Below are 20870 nucleotides of genomic sequence, written 5' to 3' on the forward strand. Positions count from 1 at the left end.
GGTCCAAGTGCATCAGCCTCAGGCCTAAAAATAGCAAGGTTGATTTGAGCATTGACCCCGGACAAGGTTGCTGGGTGGGGTGCATGTTATTCTCCCCCTCCCCCCACTTATATTTGAATAGTGATTCAGAATTTCAAAGCAATTTAATAGATGTGAGCTTATAAAATCTAGGCAACTATTCTGGAATTTGTCAAGATAGAGATGAAGCTCATAGAGCCAACCAGTTTCCAAGATGATTTGGCTTGTAGGTATGGAACGTGGGACTAGACTCTAGGTCATTAGACAGAGTCCTGTGTTCTTCCTCTCTGCTTGAATGGCTGGTAGAGAGTCTAGGTCAGTGATTAGGAGCTTTGTCTCCTAGTAGTTCACCTGGGTTCAGATCCAAGATGCAGCAAACCTAACTGAATGTCTTTGGATACATGACATTTTCAAGACTCAGTTTCCATTTACTTATCTGAAAGATGAGATTCCTGCCTCATATAGGATTATTGTGAAGAATAAGTGATAAAATGTAAGTGAATCTCAGCCTGTTACAGAAAAGTTACTTCTGATCACTTGCTTTGTTTGAGTTTAGAGCTTATTGCTTTCAAGTAATAAAGACAATAGGTATGGAAACTGTCTAGCTCATTGAAGGGCTCAATAAATATTTTTGTCCCTTCCCTTAATAGGTCAACATATTTCAGTTCCTATTTGCCAGTGAACATTTGGAGGGTATGAAAAAGAGTTAAGAAAAATTTGTGCCTGTAACTAAATAGGCTAAGAATAGGATTAAGTTAAAATTTGAACTCAGAACATGTTTTGATAGAGACAGTCTACTCTTTAGGCTACCTAACGCTTTCTTCTGTTAAATTTTCTGATTCTTAAAGGATTGCCATTTCACAATCCGTGGAGGCAGATTAAAGGAAGATGGAGACTATCAACTCCCAGTTGTAGTTCTTATGCTGAATCTTTCCCATTCCTCAAGGAATTTGCCAACTTTATTAACTCCTGGGATGATGGAAAACCTTTTCCATGAAATGGGACATGCAATGCATTCTATGCTGGGACGTACTCGTTATCAACATGTCACTGGTGAGCCATGAAGAGAGGACTTTTATTCAATACAGTTCTTAAAAAACTCACAGTTTAAAGAGGAAGCTTTTTATTTAGAAAATCTAGTCATTTAATGTTCGAGGTCATTTATTACAGATGGCCTCGTTTTTGTCCTTTTAATTGTTGTGCAACCCAATCCTCTTATGTTTTTCCTTCCTTGCTCGCAGTCCTCACTGAGGAACAAGTCTCAGCTGTCTGTCTTTTGAGTTTGTGCCATTTTATATTTTGTACTGTTCTTTATGAGATTTAAGTTTGTGGCTTTATATGCATGTGAATAAACATATTACTCCTTAGTACCTAGCACAGAGTAAGTAAATGAATGTTGCCTCTTTTTATCCAAAATCAGTTAGGTAATATATTAAAGCATGTTGAAAAATATATGATAAATTACTTTTTTATTTTTTTATTCTTTCCCCCTATATAAAATTATAGTTTTTATGCTTATCTGCAGCCATATTTGATGAAATTATAGACTTCCCTTTTATTTGTTTTATCTCTAAATCTTAAGCTCACTCACTATCAGCCTTAGACTACCTGGCAAATTATTCATATTCAGTTTTCATTAACTAACTTTATTCACATAGTAGTTTTGGGGAGGAGAAGATATTCGAAAAGATTGTAGATGGGCTGGACAGACCATAAAATGTCAACAAAAATGTTCTTATAGATTTGTTGCTTTAACTAATTTTGAGTTTAAAATACTGCTTTTCTACTTTGGGGATTAACTTTGTTGCAGGAAGAAATGAATGGACAAAATGAAGTTATTTTAAAAGAAATGAAAGATAAAAGCATCTGGTGGTTGAATTTAGTGAATTAATTACCAATGCTATATTAAATGTCAGGATGTTTTAATTTGCATTTCGTGTATAGCACAGTATAGCTGAAGACAGACTTATTTGTAAAGGGTTTGAGTCACTGCTTTACAAGGTGTTTTATCCAGCTGTGCAAATATTTTGTTTTACTTTTGATATACAAGAAAATATATAGGATTATAATAAACTTCTGCAAATATGTGCAATAATTTTATAGAAATAAAATATTTATTTAATGAATTAAAGCTTATCATAGTTCATCAGAAGTACAAATAAAGGTTTTGAAAGACTATATAAAAAGTAAGATAAATATATTGGATTTGATTCTTGCCAACGTTTTTTTTTTCTTCTCTCATTTTAGGGACCAGGTGCCCCACTGATTTCGCTGAGGTTCCTTCTATTCTGATGGAGTACTTTGCAAATGACTACCGAGTAGTTAACCAGTTTGCGAGACATTATCAAACAGGGCAGGTAGGGAAACTAATTTGTAATACAGGCTTCTGATTTGTGGTGCGGACCGTTTATGATCTGCTGCGTAATCTTGAACTCAGTGTTTTTCAGAACTCGGTCACCCTCTGTCATTACCAGAATCCTTTTACCATTTTTTTTTCTGATTTTCTCATCTTTTGGCGGGGGGGGGGGGGGGCTGGAGGGGACTAGCCTATGGAATCAAAGTTGCAGCATGTAATGTACTGACAGATAGCTGCCCTTAATTATACAGCAGGTGGTATCCTATTTAGCCCTCACATCCAGTCCCTGAGGAAAACACTCGACTTCTGCTTCCAGAGGTGGAGACTAGCTCTTTAGTGGAAGAGGTCTTCAAGCCCATCTCACTTCAGCAAAGCTTCTCTTTCTTCTTTCCTTTATGCTTCTGAACATTTGTTCTCTGGTCTGAATTTTTAGGTGTTTTGTAAAATGGTATGCTTAGCATCTGTATGATGATAAGTCTGCAGATCCTCTAGTATCGATGTTTAGATTTAAGTTGTGCATTTTAATTTTTAATATTTTAAAATTCTGTAAAGTAGAGTTAAAATGAGAAATTGCCTTATAGTAAGTTAACTGTAAGCATAAGTACCAACATTGTGCAGTCCATGCATATTGAAAAATGTGCCTCCCCTTCTCTCAGAACTCTTAATTTATAAATATTATGTTAGCTAGTAATTTTCCCCTTAGATCATACCTCCCTGAATGAAAGTGTAAAATTATATCCATCTTTGAATCTTTAGTATTTAGAATCATGCCTAGCACATAACAAAGCACTAAAAGAAATTAAATGAAGGAATGAATGGAATCAGAAAAAGGGAGGGCCCAAACCACCTTTATTTGTGACTCTTTTCTGATTATGCCCCTAGATGCATAATGGGATTTGGTCATCTCTTTTCTTTTCTTTTTTTTTTGAAATTGATTTTTATCTAACAATATTGTCAACTATTAAATAATGGATGAGTTTCTGGATAATTAATTTGAGTTAGTCTTTATCATAATCTATTTCAGTTATTGAATAACAAAATTGAAATATTTGTGATCTAATTAGCTACCTCTCTGTTGATCTGCAAAGAATTCCTCTGGAAATTATGTAGACTCAGCCAACAACATAAATGTCCATTCCCCCATCGCAGAACAGCATAATCCGTCCATGGCTCCACACTTTGGAATTTGGAATTGATTAGGAAGACATAATTAAATAACCCCCCTTTTTTTAGAGACACAGAGAAAGGGAGAAAGTGGGGAGGGGTAACTAAAGCATTCATTTGTGTTCCACTCAGTTTTTCATTCATCGGTTGCCTCCCATATGTGCTCTGACCGTGGATCAAACCTGCAACCTTGTCATTTCAGGACAATGTTCTTAACCAACTGAGCTAACCAGCCAGGGCCTGAATTCTTCCTTTTGTAATTGCTCGCCTGCTATCCTCAAGTGTAGTGTGATATGAGGCCTGGTGGAGCACAGCTCCATGCACAGTGCATAGGGTCGTAAAGGAAAGCCCAGCTAACTGCTAAGGACATTGAAAGAGGATGCGTATAGGAAGTGCTGGAGGAATTGGGTCTTAAAAAATGTGTAAAAGGGGCAGTTTGGCAATTAGCTCTTAACACCCTCATTTATTTAATACAAAGTATTATTGAGGAAACACTAAGACATACATAGGTCCTTCAGTCAGAAAATATTTATTGTGTTTTTATTATGTACCAGGCACTGTTCGCAGCATCCAAGAAACAGCCAAAAATAAGTGAGACAATATTCCATGGCTCACTGTGGCCTTAAATCTTCGGGTCATGAGGGCAGAGCCAAGGACAGGCTATTTCAGCCAGAAGAAAGAGCCCATGCAGAGGCATGGGTAAATCCCAGAGATCCGCGAGATGCAGGGCATGGCAGGAGCAGGAGGAGGAAGGGGAGGACAGACAGAAAACAGACACTAGAATAGTCTTGATTTTATTTATTTATGTATGTATTTATTTTTTACTTTTTAGAATGTTCTTGATTTTAGAAGTTGCTCCCAGTCTCTGCATTCCTCTTGCCCCACATACCTTCTGATCCCCGCTCATTTACTAGACCACCTTTTGTGAGGAGGGATTTTCCTTGGCATTTTTATATTGGGCTTTGCTGTCACTTTTCCCCTTGGGCGTGTTCCTTCTGGCCACTGGCTGTCATACAACTCTGCTCCAGCCCATTTTCTTACTTGCTTTTGGCCAACAGTTTTCCTGGCTTCCACCTTTGAACTTGTAGCTTTGACCAGCCTGTGTAGTAGGGTTTAAGTCAGTGGTAGTCAACCTGGTCCCTACTGCCCACTAGTGGGTGTTCCAGCTTTCATGGTGGGTGGTAGAGCAACCAAAGTATAAATAAAAAGATTTAACTATAGTAAATTGTTTTATAAAGATTTATTCTGCCAAACTTAGCAAAAATCCGACATAAAGTACTTGATAAGTAATTATTATTAAATGCTTTAACTTGCTATAACTCTGCTTTATAAATTTTATAAAGTAAAGTTACTTCCCTACTTTATAAATCACCATTACTGTGGAACCTGGGGGCGGTTAGAAAATTTTACTACTAACAGAGATACAAAAGTGGGCGGTAGGTATAAAAAGGTTGACTACCCCTGATTTAAGTGAAGGCTTGCAAGCCTGTAGCCAAGCAATAACAAGGGCCAGAACCAAGGCAGTGACAGTGTTGGAGAATTCAAGGGCTGTTTGAAAGTTAATTAGAAGGACTCAGGGCTAGTTAGATAACAGGGGCAAAGGCGCTGGGGATGATCCAAGATGGAGGGTCCATAAACTGAGAATTCTGGAAGAGGGCCAAGCTTGAGGTAGGGAGACACGGTTCTTTTTCTGGATATATTGATGGCTATTATTGTTGTCCATGAGGTTGTGAGAGTACAAGTCTGAAATTCAGAGTCAAGTGCCCACTGCGAATATGTGGAAATAGTTGTTATGGAGATGACAGTTGAAGCCTAAGGAAGTTAGAATTGCCCATGAAAGAACAGCAGGAGGCATCTAGAGACACGTCATCATCACCAGGGAGGGAGCCGTCTGAGGAGCCTAGATTTTCAAGGTGTCTGAGCACAAGCTCAGAGCAAGACACTCACAGGTAAGGGTGATAGGGAAAGGGAACTAGGAGCCCTTCAGAGTTATGCTTCAAACAGGAAGTTAAATCTTTTGCAAAAATTCACCGTAATACTAAGGTCAATTTCTGAAATATCTGTTTCAGAGTAATCAGAGTAATGTAGCAAAGAGGGGCTAGAGCTATAAGCCTTTCAGAATTATGCTTCAAACAGGAAGTTAAATCTTTTGCAAAAATTCACCGCAATACTAAGGTCAATTTTTGAAATATCTGTTTCAGAGTAATCAGAGTAATCTAGCAAAGAAGGGCTAGAGCTTGAAGCATGATGTGATGTTCCAGAAAAGGACAATTTCTGTTTTATTACTGAATTATTTAATAACCATTTTTGAACAAGATAGTTTTAAGAAAACACTAAGTCCAAAAATATTCTTCAAACTAGATGAGATAGGAAGAAAACAGTAAACTGCTTTGAATTGATTCAAGTTCCAAACTCAGAAGACTTATCCAGCGGGCTAGTGGGACTTGCAGACAGCCTCTAAAGAGTGTAAAATAGTTTGTGATTCCTTGGAGAATGGAAAGAGTGCCAGAAGGCGAGAGATATGTAATGCCTAGTTTCACAAAGGGCTTGCCTCTTCTTGTCACTAATTAAGATACCATGTTGCTTGATGTTTTCATTTTAAGGGCAGTTCTAGCCTTAAGGACAAGGAGCTAAAAATCCCTGAAATTCAAGTCTTTGTAAATAAATTACATTAAATGAGCCCATATGAAGAATAGCAGGATTGTGGGGGTTTTTTATGCTTCACTTCCCATCCTGCTGCATATCAGGAAAGGTATTATTTTGTTTGCTTGTTTTTTTCTTAACTATCCTGTGGTATATTCCAGAGAGTTCTCATAGTAAGAATAACATATTAACACCTACAAGCCATGTTATCTGGGTTAGAGCAGAAGCGCAGCCAATGAATTTCTGTGGTGGAGGAATTAGAAGTATGCTTATCAGATTTGCAGGTGTCTTACAGCTGTCAGAGATAACAAATACCAGAGGTGCTCATTTGAGATTCAAGACTGTCTTGACAAGCTACAACATCAAAGCTGAAACAATTATTGTAAATTTATCTTAAAATCAATACCACAATTATAGAAGGAGTACAGACTGGATAGCAGTTCATGTGAAAAAAAAAATCCCAGGTTTTTAGACATAATACACTTAACATGAATCAACAGTCAGATGGAGTTTCCCCACAAATCTCAGTCAATCTTAGGCTTATTAGGGGATCTGTGATGTCTAAGAAACTAAAGGTTATTGTCTTTTTTCTCAGTACTTACTGGTTTCAGCCTTCAGCCTATAAACTCTTAACCAAAGAAGTTCAGGCTATAATAAAGAACAAAAGACATTTGAGCAAAGTAACTGCAGTCTGAGAGATGCATGTACAGGGTACCAACCCAAACGGTGCTCAGGAAAGAACAGAGTAGAGTTTATTAAGGCACAAAGTAATTCTTTCATGCAGATGAAGGACTGCTGGCCAGAATAACAAGGACTGGTTAGTTCTAATATGCAAATGAATGGGCAAAAACTGCAAGGAGGAGGCCAAGTCCCATGTAGCCACATATGACTTTTTTCAAGGATGTTAATGATTCAGCCTTGAGCTGAGTTTAACAACAGGTTAATAATTAACTAGCAACTCTGAGAATTGAGGCACAAGATGTACATAGGCCCAGCTTCCTTAGTAACCCCCTGATTATTTAACTCTCTTAGCAATGCTGAGTCCATTTTATTTTCTCCTGTCAACACCTCTTTCCAATTATTTAAGCATAGAATTATCTATAGGGTACCCCTTACTTCTGGAAGCATAATTCTTACTCTCCCTTAAACATTCTAAGATGCAACTTATTTTTAGTTGTGGTAAAATACACCTAGTACGTAAAACACTTTTAAGTGTATAATTCAGTGGAATTAACTACAGTGGTCCCTTATTTATCGTGGGTGTTAGGTTCCAGAACCCCCCATGATAGACAAAAATCCACGAAGTAGCGACCTTATATTTATTTTAAGGCTTTATAAACCCTCCCCACACTCTTATAAACATTTCCCACACTGTTATTAACCTTTCCCATAGTTATTTTGCTTATTTCACCACAAAAATAATTAAAATAATAAATATATAAAAATATCTATATACCACAAAATCCCGTGATATAGCAAAAAATCTACAATACAAAATTAGATATATACAGTTTTAAAATCCACGATACGATGAGACTGTGGAAAGAGAACCGCGATATGGCGAGGTCGGTCCAACTGAACATTCTTCCTGTGGTCCTATCACCACCATTTATATACAGAACTCTTCTTGCAAAACTGAAACTCTGTCCCCATTGAACATTAATGCCCCATTTTCCCCCCTCCCCAGCCCCTGGCAGACACCTTTGCACTATCTGTCTCTTGAATTTGACTACTCTAGGTACCTCGCATTAAGTGGAATCATTCAGTATTAGTCCTTTGTGACTGGCTTATTGCACTTAGTCATGTTTTTAAGATTGACTCCTATTATAACCTGTCAGAATTTCCTTTGTTTAAGGCTAAATAATATTCCATTGTATATATGTACCATATTTTGTTTATCCACTCATCTGTTGATCAATACTTACGTTGCTTCCACAGTTTGGCTATTGTGGATTGCTGTTATGACCGTGATTGTACAACTATGTGTTGGAGTTCCTGCTTTCAGTGCTTTTGCCTGTATACCCAGAAGTGGGATTGCTGGCTCATATAGTAATTTTACTTTAATTCTTTTTGAGCAACCACTATACTATTCTCCACAGTGGCTACATCGTTTTATATGCCCACCTTGTTCACTACTGTGCACAGGGGTATAATTTTTTCACATCTGTGTCAACACTTGTTTCTTCTGATTATTTAATTTTAGCCATCCTGATGGGTATGAGGTGGTGGTGTATATCATGGTGGTTTTCATTTGCCTCATGACTAGTAATGTTGAGCATGTTTTATATACTTATTGACCATTTATATATCTTTTTCTAGAGAAATGTCCATTCATATCCTTTACCCAGCTTTTGTTTATTTATTTAATTTTTTCCTGAAGTGAGAAGCAAGGAGGCAGACAGACTCCTGCATGCGCCCAACCGGGATCCACCTGGCATGCCCACTAGGGGGCAATGCTCTGCCCATCTGGGGCGTTGCTCTGTTGCAACCAGAGCCATTCTAGCACCTGAGGCAGAGGCTATGGAGCCATCCTCAGCACCTGGGCCAGCTTTGCTCCAATGGAGCCTTGGCTGCAGGAGGGGAAGAGAGAGAGAGAGAAAGGAGAGGGGGAAGGGTAGAGAAGCAGATGGGTGCTTCTCCTGTGTGCCATGGCTGGGAATCGAACCTCGGACATCCACACGTTGGGCCAACACTCTACAGCTAGCCAATTGGCCAGGGTCCTTTACCCAGCTTTTAATTGAGTTTTTTCTTTTTAAGTTGGAGAATAGTAGGAATTCTTTTTATATTCTTTTTTTTTTTTTTTCTGAAGCTGGAAACAGGGAGAGATGGTCAGACAGACTCCCGCATGCGCCCGACCGGGATCCACCCGGCATGCCCACCAGAGGATGATGCTCTGCCCACCAGGGGGCAATGCTCTGCCCCTCCGGGGTGTTGCTCTGTTGCGACCAGAGCCACTCTAGCGCTTGGGGCAGAGGCCAAGGAGCCATCCCCAGCGCCCGGGCCATCTTTGCTCCAATGGAGCCTTGCTGTGGGAGGGGAAGAGAGAGACAGAGAGGAAGGAGAGGGGGAGGGGTGGAGAAGCAAATGGGCGCCTCTCCTGTATGCCCTGGCCGGGAATCGAACCCGGGACTCCTGCACGCCAGGCTGACACTCCACCACTGAGCCAACCAGCCAGGGCCTCTTTTTATATTCTTGATATTAATCCCTTATCAGATACAAAATTTGAAAATATATTTTTTTCCACTCTGTGGATTACCTTTTGACTCTGCTGATGGTATTCTTTAATGCAGTGGTCCCCAACCTCTTTTGGGCCACGGACTGGTTTAATGTCAGAAAATATTTTCATAGACCGGCCTTTAGGGTGGGACGGATAAATAAATGCACAAAATAAAATTATGTGACCGGCGTAAAAACTGTGGTATTTTTAAATGTAATTGTCGAACTTACGAGACAAGCATCAAGAATGAGTCTTAGACAGATGTAACAGAGGGAATCTGGTCATTTTTAAAAAATAAAACATCGTTCAGACTTAAATATAAATAAAATGGAAATAATGTAAGTTATTTATTCTTTCTTTGCAGACCAGTACCAAATGACCCACGGACCGGTACCGGTCCATGGCCCGGGGGTTGGCAACCACTGCTTTAATGCACAAAAAATTTTAATTTTAATATAATCAAATTTATTTTTTTATTTTGTTGCCTGTGTTTTTGGTATTTTATAATCAAGAAATCAATGCCAAGTCCAATGGCATGAATCTTTTCCTGTTTGTTTTTTTCTAAGAGTTTTTTAATGTTTAATCTTACATTTAGGTCTTTGGTTCATTTTGAGTTAAAGTTAGTAGATAATGCAACTTTTTAAAAATATTTTATTAAATGTGAAACAAATGTCTTGTTAGCTATCTATCTTTATTGAATGGTACAGTTTGCCCTTCCTTCAGCTCTTATAAGATCACAGGTACTTCTTTAAAAGACAATTATTCAGTCCTTGGATCCAAGGAAATGAGATACTCTTAGCACCCACACCTAAGTTAAAATCGCTAAGCACTTCCATTATGCACTGGAAAGCCTGACCCTTGACCCCTCCTTAAGCATCTCCAGGGGGAAACTAGGATGTCCCTGACTCTGATTATTTGGAGTACACGGAGTTTTTCTCTTCTTTCTCTCACTACTCTCAGATACTGATTCCTCATGGAAACAGATCTTTTTGTCTTTGCCCTAAATTTTTTTATATATTCACAAGTTTTAGTAGATTTATAAAAGTGAACACATCTTATACTACTACTTTACATTTTTTAAAGTTTTACCATATAAATTACTTACTTCTAAGCAATATGGTATTTAGTTTTGTTTTTGAGCTTCACAGAATATATTATATTGTTACTGATCTGCTGTGATTTGCTTTCTCCATCATTCTGTGCCGAAGCTTTATCAGAGGTGCATGTAGCTGTAGTATACTTACTTTCAATGCAGTACAGTATTCTGTTAGTTATGTACTCATTCTCCTGCCATTGGGCACGTGGTTTTTTCTCGGGCTTTGCTGATTCACTCGATTCTGCTGTGAACATTTGTATACTTTTCACCTTGTATTTGCATGCAAGATTGGACTAGCAGGCTGTGTAAGTCATGGACGTCTTTAAGTTTACAAGGTAACACTAAGTTGTTTTTCAAAATATTTGTACATACTTCTCAGAAGTGATTCCCACTCACATCTTAATCAAAGTTTGCTATCGTCAGAAGTGTTAATTTTGCCAATTGTGTGTTTGTGAAGTGGAATGCTATGGTGGCCATCATTAGCAGACACAGTCTCCAATTACTTTTAAGGTTGACCATCTCTTTATGTTTTTGTTGTTCTTTTTTTGTTTTCTCTTCTTTCAAATGACTGTCATATGTTCATTTTCCTGTTTGTGGTTTACCTTCCTCTTACTGATTTCTCAGCATTCTTGATATGTTGGAGTAATCTTTTGTTAGACCTGTGGTCTCCTTTCAGATGACCTGTGGCACATCTTTTTGCTTTACAGTGGTTATCTTTGTTGAATTAAGTCATTCATTTCATATTGTTGAATTTAGCCACCTCTTCTTTATTCTTAAACTTTTTTATATCTTATTTACCTTTGTTTTCCTAAAACTTTTCTTCTAAAACTTTTTTGTGACAGAGACAGAGAGAGGGACAGATAGGGACAGACAGACAGAAAGGTAGAAAGATGAGAAGCATCAGTTCTTTGTTGCAGCACCTTAGTTGTTCACTGATTGCTTTTCTCTTATGTGCCTTGACCGGGGAGCTACAGCAGAGTGAGTGACCCCCTGCTCAGGCCAACGACCTTGGGCCTCAAGCCAGCGACCATGGGATCATGTCTATGATCCCACGCTCAAGCCAGCAACCCCCACGCTCAAGCCAGCAACCTTGGGGTTTTGAACTTGGGTCCTTTGTATCCCAATCCATGCTCTATCTACTGCGTCCCTGCCTGGTCAGGCTCTTATAAAACTTTCAATGTTTTTCCTTAATCTTTAAGTCTTTAATTAAGTTGGAAATTTTTTGTTTTTGTTATAAGTTGGAAATCCATTTTCCTTTCTTTCTTATGGATAACCAGTTGTCCCAGCACCATTTATTCTTTCTCCAGTGACCTGTCAAGTACCACCTACCTTTTATCAATATATGCAATAATCTGGTCACGCGATTTCTCTTTTATTCCATTGTTTTAGTTGTCTCTCCCAATACCAGTACTGTGCTATCATTATTACTGTAGCTCTATCAAGTTTCCCTCTGTTCTTCAAACATTTCTTATCTATTCTTGGGCTTTCATGTTCTTTCATATATATTTTAGAACCAACTTATATTTTAAAAAAACTGATAAGAATTTGATTGAAATTATATTAAAACCATAGATCAATTTGGGTGAATCAATATCTCTGAATATTGACAGTGACCCATGTTAAATCTTTTTAAAAGTCTTTTAATAAAAAGTTTTAAAATTTTCTTCCAAAGGGTCTGGCTCAACTTTTCTTAGACTTAACTCTAGATTTTCTTACCTTTTTGATAAATGTTATAGTTTATTTTTTTAAAGTGATATTTTATTAGTGTTTGTTGCTGGTGTTTGAAATTGCAATTTATATATTTTTGAATAGATTTTATTTTCAGCAACCTTTCTAAACTTTTTCATTAGTTTAAATAACTTGTCTGTAGGATTTTTAACATTTTAACTAGACAGTTATGCTGCAAATAATGACAGTTTCATTTTTCCTTTTCAATTTATAGTCTTTTCTTTCCCTTGCTCTATTTAACTTACCAGAAGAAGCTGTGATGTAAGCACTATTTGCCTTTGTTTTTTAGTTGTTGTTGTTGCTTTATTTTTTCCAAGTGAGAGGAGGTGAGATACAGAGATAAACTCCTGCGTACGCCCCAACCAGGATCCACCTGGCAACCCCTGTCTGGGGCAGATTCTCTGCCCATCTGGGACCATGCTCACAACCGAGCTATTTTTAGCACCTGAGGCGGAGGCTCCACAAAGCAATCCTAATGCCTGGAGCTGATGTGCTCGAATCAATCAAGCCATGGCTGCAGGAGGGGAGAAGAGAGAGAGAGAAAAAAAAAGAGAAAGAAAAGAGGGAGGGGGAAAGATGGAGAAGCAGATGGTCATTTCTCCTGTGTGCCACGACCAGGAATTGGACTCGGGACATCCACACTCCAGGCCAGTGCTCTGCCATGGAGCCAACTGACCAGCACCATTGCCTTTATTTTTGAAGGAAATGTTTCTGCTGTTTTATCATAAAGAATTATGTCTGTTGTAGATTTGGTGGAAATCTCAGGAAAAGGAAATCCCTTTCTATTTCTAGTTTGCTCTTTTTTGATTAATTAATAATAAGTATCACAATTCATCAGATTTTTTTCGTATCTTTTATGGTTAATTGGGTTGTCCTTTTGATCTCTTAATGTATGTTTATATTAAGTGTTAAGCCACCTTTGCATTCTAGAATTAAGTGACTTTGGTCCTAACTTTTTATTTTTTAACACAGGACTGGTTTCATTTTTCTAATAGTTTGTATATAGAGGATTTTCCACCTGTATTTGTGAGAGACATGGGCTTGTGATTTTTATTTTATTTTCTGTCTTGTTCTTTTCTAGTGTTGGTATTAATTACCATATTTCCTCCATTTATAAGATGCTCCCATGTATAAGACACACCTTTAATTTTGGGGCCTGAAATTTGAAAAGAAAATTTATTACAAAAACAAGCGTGAAAAAGCAGGAAATGTATGTAAATAAATCTACAACCACTGTAAGATGCACCTAGTTTTTAGACCCCAAATTTTTCTGAAAACTGTGCATCTTATATGGGGAAATACAGTATATGCCATTCTATAAAATTTGTTGAGTGTTCCTTCTTTTTCTTTTCCTTACAAGCACTTTTATAAAAGTATAATAATCTGTTCCTTGAAACTTTGTCAGAATTCATCTATAAAACTATTCAGAGTCTATTATTTTCTCTGTGGGAAGATTTTTTTAAATGACTAATTCCTTAATAGTAATAAGAGTTTGGGGACCTTCTTTTCTAATTAAATAAGCTTTGCTAAATTGTAATTTTCCATACATTTATCCTGTGAATCCAAGTTTTCAAGTTTATTGGCATAAAGTTATTTACAGCATTCTTATATTCCTCAGATTCTGCTAAATGTGTAGTTGTGTTCTTTTCATTTCTAATATCATACTCTCATTTTTTTCTCTTAATTTTGGCAGAAATTTTTCTATCTTTTTAGTATTTTCAACAAACTAATGTTAACTATTCTTTTTTGTTTGTTTGTTTTAGTTCATTAGTTTCTGTCTTTATTATTATTCTCTCCTTCTTCTCTTTCTGTTTTTTTTTCTCCCAGTTTCTTAAGGTGGAACCTAGCTAATTAAGTTTCAATCTCATCTAATATCAATATATACTTTTAAATTTTAATGCTGTAATTTTAATTGTGGGATACAGTGCTTTGGCTTGCATGCCATGATTTTAATGCAGAATATTTCTAATATTGCTAATTTACATTTTAATTTTGTTTTGATCAATTAGATATTAGAAATTTTAATTTAAACCTTTGCAGAGGAGTTAATTATACTTTTGTAAATGATACTGAATTAATCCAACTGGTATTGATTCTTTGTAGGTTGTTGATATTTATTTTATAGTTTAATGTTTCATCAGTTTTTGGAAGTGTTTTGTTTGTGCTTGAGTACATTATGTATTTTTTAATTGTTTGGTCTGAGTTTTTATATGTCTGTTAAGTCAATTTTTAATTGAATTGTTTAGATATTTTATATATAGCTAATTATTTTGACCTAGCGACAAGAGGTGAAAATCTTTCTCCAGGATGGTAGATATATTATTTTTTCCTGTTTTTTTTTTTTTTTAATTACTAAGACTTTACTTAGAGCAGTTTTAGGCTCACAGAAAAATTGAGGAGAAGGTACAGAGATTTCCCATATACCTCCTGCCCCCCACATGCATACCATCCCCATTATCAACATCCCCCACCAGAATAGTATATTTGTTAAAATTGATGAACACCCACTGTCCATAGTTTATGCTACAGTAACCATCATTATCATGACATAGTTGACCCTGCAACAACACAGGTTTGAATCACATGGCTCAGTTTATGTGCATTTGTTAAATAAACATGTATAATAGTGTAAATATACTTTCTCTTCATTATGGGTTTTTGTTTTGTTTTGTTTTGTATTTTTCTGAAGCTGGAAACGGGGAGAGACAGTCAGACAGACTCCCGCATGTGCCCGACCGGGATCCACCCAGCACGCCCACCAGGGGCGATGCTCTGCCCCTCCGGGGCATCGCTCTGTTGCGACCAGAGCCCCTCTAGCGCCTGGGGCAGAGGCCAAGGAGCCATCCCCAGTGCCCGGGCCATCTTTGCTCCAATGGAGCCTCGCTGGGAAGGAGAAGAGAGAGACAGGGAGGAAGGAGAGGGGGAGGGGTGGAGAAGCAATGGGCGCTTCTCCTGTGTGCCCTGGCCGGGAATTGAACCCGGGACTCCTGCACGCCAGGCCGACACTCTACCACTGAGCCAGCCGGCCAGGGCCTCTTCATTACGGTTTTAATAACATTCTCTTTTCTCTAGCTTACTTTAATATTAGACTATGGTACCTAATAGATTTAACATACAAAATATGTGTTGGCTGTTTATATTATTGGTAAGGCTTCCAGTCAACAGTAACCTATTTAGTAATTCAGTTTTGAGCAAGTCAGAAGTTATGCATGAAGTTTTGACTATGCGGCGTCAGTGCCCCTAACTCCATGTTGTTCAAGGGTCAGCTCTGTTTAGACTACCTTATATAAAATTTTCTGTTCATTTTGCTCTATGTACTTAGAAAATATTTATTATATGCATGAACATACAGAGTAGTTACAGCTTCCTGATAAAGATATTATCCTCTTAATCTTCACAGTGCTTTGTCTCAGTCTATTTTTTAAATAATTTTATAACCTTAACTACATTACTAATCACCACATATAGTTATTGTATTTTTTGAGACAGCCTACATTTTCTGTATTATTTTGCCCTAGTCAGCACACTAAAATATTTGTTGCTCTAAGATATTTTTCTTGCAAAATATTTATTAAATAAATAATAAAAATTAACATTTATCATTTTATATGTTTTATTTCATTTGGTTTTCTCTAGTAATGTATGAAGTAGGTACATAGTTTCCACACTTTATACAACTTGAGTTAGACAGGTTCAGTAACAGGCCAAAGGTTCCATAACATGAGAGTTATCTGTTCATTTCTATTAGTGATGTAGTAGGAGGTCTATCAGTTTGACATCAGAATTTCCTTAGTCTCTCAGCTTTGCTAAAATCAATATTATAATATATATTTTTAAGTTTTTGCTAGTTAAAATTTAATATGATAGAAAATGGCTATATCTTTTTTTGTTTGTTCTTTGTTTGTTTTTGTATTTTTCCGAAGTTAGAAGCAAGGAGGCAGAGAGACAGACTCCCGCATGTGCCTGACCGGGATCCACCCGGCATGCCCACTAGGGGACGATGTTCTAACCATCTGGGACATTGCTCCATTGCAACTGGAGCCATTCTAGTGCCTGAGGCAGAAGCCACATAGCCATCCTCAATGCCCAGACCAACTTTGCTCCAATGGATCCTTGGCTGTGGGAGGGGCAGAGAGGATAGAGAGGAAGGAGAGGGGGAAGGGTGGAGAAGCAGATGGACACTTCTCCTGTATGCCCTGGCTGGAAATCGAACCTGGGACTTCCACATGCCAGGCAATGCTCTACCACTGGGCCAGTCGGCCAAAGCTCGTATTGGAATTCTTTTAAAGAAAAAAAAGTTGACGCTCTTTTACACATCAAAATGTTCATCATTGGATCCTGTAAAATCCAAAATACTTTTGGCCCTTTGAGCCATTCATGAGTTTGTGATAAATGTAAGCATTTCTGCAGGTTCTTTTATCTCATATATCATTTTAGTTTGTTAGGAAACCACACTAAGAATCAAGTAAGTGAAAAGTAATGTTATTTCATATGGATTTAGATCTGAGATTTTGTCTCTTTGGGCCTAGACCTCATTTTCATTATATTGATCACATGCCATCTGGATTACTGGTTACTAGCAAAACAGATCAGTTGAGACATGCTGAATCCAGTTGTTTTCCCATTGAAGACACTAGCAGAAAGAAAGTTAGTGCTTGGGGTGGTACGGGATCAAGCTGCAAACTTGAAGCTGCTGACTGCAGACTGGACAGCTGTATGCTTGGCTTTCTGCCACTGAAATCTTTCCTTGTTTTGGATGACTGTGTCTCAACCAGTTTATGTCATTAGATCCAACATGTTCCCAGGAGATATCAATGGTAGGAGATCTTTGCTTCAGGAAGGGTTGAATTATTACCACAACAAGGATTTGTACCAGAAACTATTTTAACTTTTAATATTTATATAGCTTCTACAATAATAAATTTTATAAATGGTCAAAAATATAACAAGATATTTTATCACAGCGACTTGGCTTTGTAAGAGTCTGGTGCCAAAAATTATAACAGAGCTTTATTTAAATTAGACTGGTGTGATTGTGAAATGATAGAAGATGTCTGGCAAATTTATGAGGTTGCATGCTGATCAGTCAGCCTCAGGGGTAAGCATTCCGAGAATTTAAGTCTTGCCAAGTTTGCTAAAGCATTTGCATTTTTGGAGATATTTTCTATAATCTTCCAAAAATGTGCTTTCTTAATATAATAGAAAAGCTATTATTTTAATATTTTTGTTCCTGTATATGGTCAGCAAACAGTGCAGCTTGTGTTTACCCCGAGAATGTAGTCATCAACCTCCTTTCTTTAGTGAGAAAGTATTACATAGGCTGTGAACAGCTAACAGTGTTTGACTCCTAAGAAACTCTCAAGAAAGTTAGTCTGTGACCAAGGTGATGGTGTGATCTCTTGTCCAAGCCAAACACACTTTCAAGAAAGAAGAGGGGTACAATTATTAATCACATCAATACAATTAAGCTGTCCACACACCTGCATGTGTAGTCACCATTGCTACGATAGCATTTACAAAGGCGGATGTATTAGGTTCAGGGACGAGTTTCCCTGGTTAGTTCATGCTTTTCACAAGTTGACTGAATAACTATTACTGCACACTAATTATTTTCTGATCCTATTCTGAATCCTCATTTTATAATTCCAAAAACTTGATATTGAGAGACTTGGCCTCTGTCACTAGACAAAAGAGGACCAGTAGGAAATGCACATTGTCTAACATCAGACACACCAGGGTCTGGTTGGGGCTCCAGAAATGTAAATTTAAACCATTGAATGTGTCAATGGATATAGGATGAATGAATAACTAAATACTAGGAATAGGAACTGTTGTGGTCATACAAAGCCAGATATTAATTCCTCAGAAATAAACATGAATGTATTTGTCTTTAAATAAAGAATAATGTAATTGTGAAAAAGTCATATTGAATAATTAAAGTAAATGAGGTCAAATTAGGTCACTGTAGTTAATTATTGGCATTTATGTTCCAATGGTAGAACAACGTTTCTACCATTTTCCTATTCCTTGGGGTGGGAGAGGGAGAATCCAAAAATGTCTTTCTACATTTTTTTTAGCTGGAGTGAATTTTTGAAATAGAAATACCACCACTATAATAATACAAGAAGCACAATTTATTATCAGGGTAATGGCCTTTCAGGAACTTTCTGTCTTCTAAATTCCTTCATTGCTTTATCTGTACTTCTTTTGTAGTATTTAGGGCATTTTCTCTTGGATTATTATTTTGACATACATTCCTTTTTTTCTTCCTGGTAGCAAGATCAAAAAGTACTCATTGTGCTTAGTAGGGTGTCGTGCACACAGTGGGATGCTTGGCTAACATGAGCCAAGTGGGTCTCCCTGACAAACCTGCTTGCGTCTGTTGCTCTGTCTTCTCCCATAGGCGGGGCCTCTGCTCCGTACACAGGAGCCAGCCAGCATCAGTCCAGAGCTACTGAGACTACAGAGCCTAGCCCGCTTCTGCAGAGACAGAAAACTGCAGATGTTTTATAAAATAAATTCAAGAAAGAGTACACACAATCTAAAGTACTTGTAGAAATGAGTGAAACCATAAGACACATGTGTTTATGTGCTTCATCTCAATTTTGGCCCTATTTTATACTCCCGCCTTCCTTTCCCTATCCCTAACATCCTCATCTATCAGTTATAAATTTATTACGTATTAAATACAGGCATTAATATTTCTATTGACTGAAATTCTAACTACCACTCCAAATCCCTTTTTGGGAGAAACTTTTTGGAGTACTAATAAACTAAATTTGCAAAGTGATAGTATACCTTAATTACAATATTGAATTTTGAGGGATACATGACCTGAAGTTATACAACTACAACATACATCGCAAACTTCACCATGTGAAGCAGATGTCAGAACTGTAACTCTTTTAAGGGCAGAAAATGGTGTTTTATCTTTCTTCTTCCCATGGTACCTAAAATGGTACCTCATACTAAGAATTTATTGAATGAATGGATGAAGAATTGGTTAGTGCTTTTAGTATATATTGAGGTATTACATTTCTGTATTTTATTATTTCATTTCCTTTGAAAGTATATGAATATGAATAATATGCATGTCAAACCCACATTCATTAATTTGTTGACTACCTGCTATTATTTAAACATAAGATACAGAAAAACCCACAAATTAACTTAAAATAAATAAAAATTGCATATGTAAACAGCTCTGTAATTAGTATAGTCTGAGCCTTTTGATCAGCCTAAAGGCGATGGTGTTGTAAATCTCTATCTGTTTATTCCTTAAGCCTGCAGGAACTGACATAATGGAAAATGTCTTTTTTTCCCCCAATGGTCATTTTTAAGAAAGTAAAAAGGTCCCCTAGAATATAAGTTACTTGAGAACTAGGATTTTTAATCTGTTTTGTTCACTGATATATCAGCTGTGCCTGTCACATAATTGGCAGTTAGTAAATGCTTGCTGAGTAAATTGTCTTTTGCAGGGGTCCCCAAAATACGCCCAGCAGGCTGCATGCAGCCCCCTGAGGCCATTTATCCGGCCCCAGTCGCACTTCCAGAAGGGGTACCTCTTTCATTGGTGGTCAGTGAGAGGAGCATAGTTCCCATTGAAATACTGGTCAGTTTGTTGATTTAAATTTACTTATTCTTTATTTTAAATATTATATTTGTTCCTGTTTTGTTTTGTTTTGTTTTTTTTACTTTAAAATAAGATATGTGCAGTGTGCTAGGGATTTGTTCATAGTTTTTTTTTATAGTCCAGCCCTCCAATGGTCTGAGGGACAATGAACTGGCCCCCTGTGTAAAAAGTTTGGGGACCCCTGGTCTTTTGGCTAAAACCCACTAACTGATGGTCTTAGATTTCTGCTTGACAGTATTGAAATAAACTGTCTTATCACACATGCTGATGCAATGCAAGTTCCTTCATAATAATCTTTAATGCTGTCTGATTCCTGACTTATGGAGTAGTTCACCCTTTACAAAGCTTTTTTTCCTTATTTTCCTTTGGAAGCTAAAGGCCGGAATAGTGTTACTGATGGAAATCTGCAATGTTAAGGATGAAGAAAGCTGGAAAGAGTATTGCTCCTAAGCACAAACTACAGGAAAAGGACAGATAAAAGTCTTAACTTTTCTTGAGCTCATTAAGAGAATTGAGGTCACAGAGTCATCAATTTATCTGAATCCAAGATGGACTGACTGTGATTCAAAGGGGTAAGGAGAAATCAGATGACATTTTAACCAGTTGTTGTAGGCCAAGTATGGGCTGATCTCTCAGTCTGCAATAGCTGAGGCCCCTGATAGAGGGGGAGGTTGCATTCACCTGTAGGCACTGTTACAGTCTCCTTACTGGGTGCTTGGGAAACATAATGGGAACAGATTGGGAGACCACAGAGTCCTCCTCAGTGTCATAGGCTTACAGGGGGTACTTGGGTGCTGCTACAGGACAATACAAAACCCTGCCTCCCACTCAAAGATCAAGGAATCAGTAGACTCAGACTCACAGACTTTAAAATAGCTGATGAGTAGAAAAACTTTAAAGCAGGGATTTAAATAACTGTCACAGGATATCATGGAAAAGGTGAACAACATGTATGAAAAGATGGGGAAGAAAGATGGAAACTATGAGAAACACTTAAACGGAAATGCAAGAAATA

The 20870-nt window shown here is 37.4% G+C and overlaps 1 protein-coding gene across 2 annotated transcripts in view; it reads left to right on the forward strand.

The window, feature by feature from the left end:
* MIPEP (mitochondrial intermediate peptidase) overlaps positions 1–20870 on the forward strand; it is a 175907-nt gene that overhangs the window by 69420 nt on the left and 85617 nt on the right. For both annotated transcript variants that reach the window (XM_066236844.1, XM_066236845.1), the window contains exons 13-14: positions 867–1071; positions 2266–2375. In XM_066236844.1, coding sequence (XP_066092941.1) covers positions 867–1071; positions 2266–2375 — 315 coding nt within the window. The remainder of the gene's footprint in view (positions 1–866; positions 1072–2265; positions 2376–20870) is intronic.

This window comes from Saccopteryx bilineata, chromosome 6, assembly GCF_036850765.1.
Source record: "Saccopteryx bilineata isolate mSacBil1 chromosome 6, mSacBil1_pri_phased_curated, whole genome shotgun sequence".
NCBI classification, from domain to species: Eukaryota; Metazoa; Chordata; class Mammalia; order Chiroptera; family Emballonuridae; genus Saccopteryx; species Saccopteryx bilineata.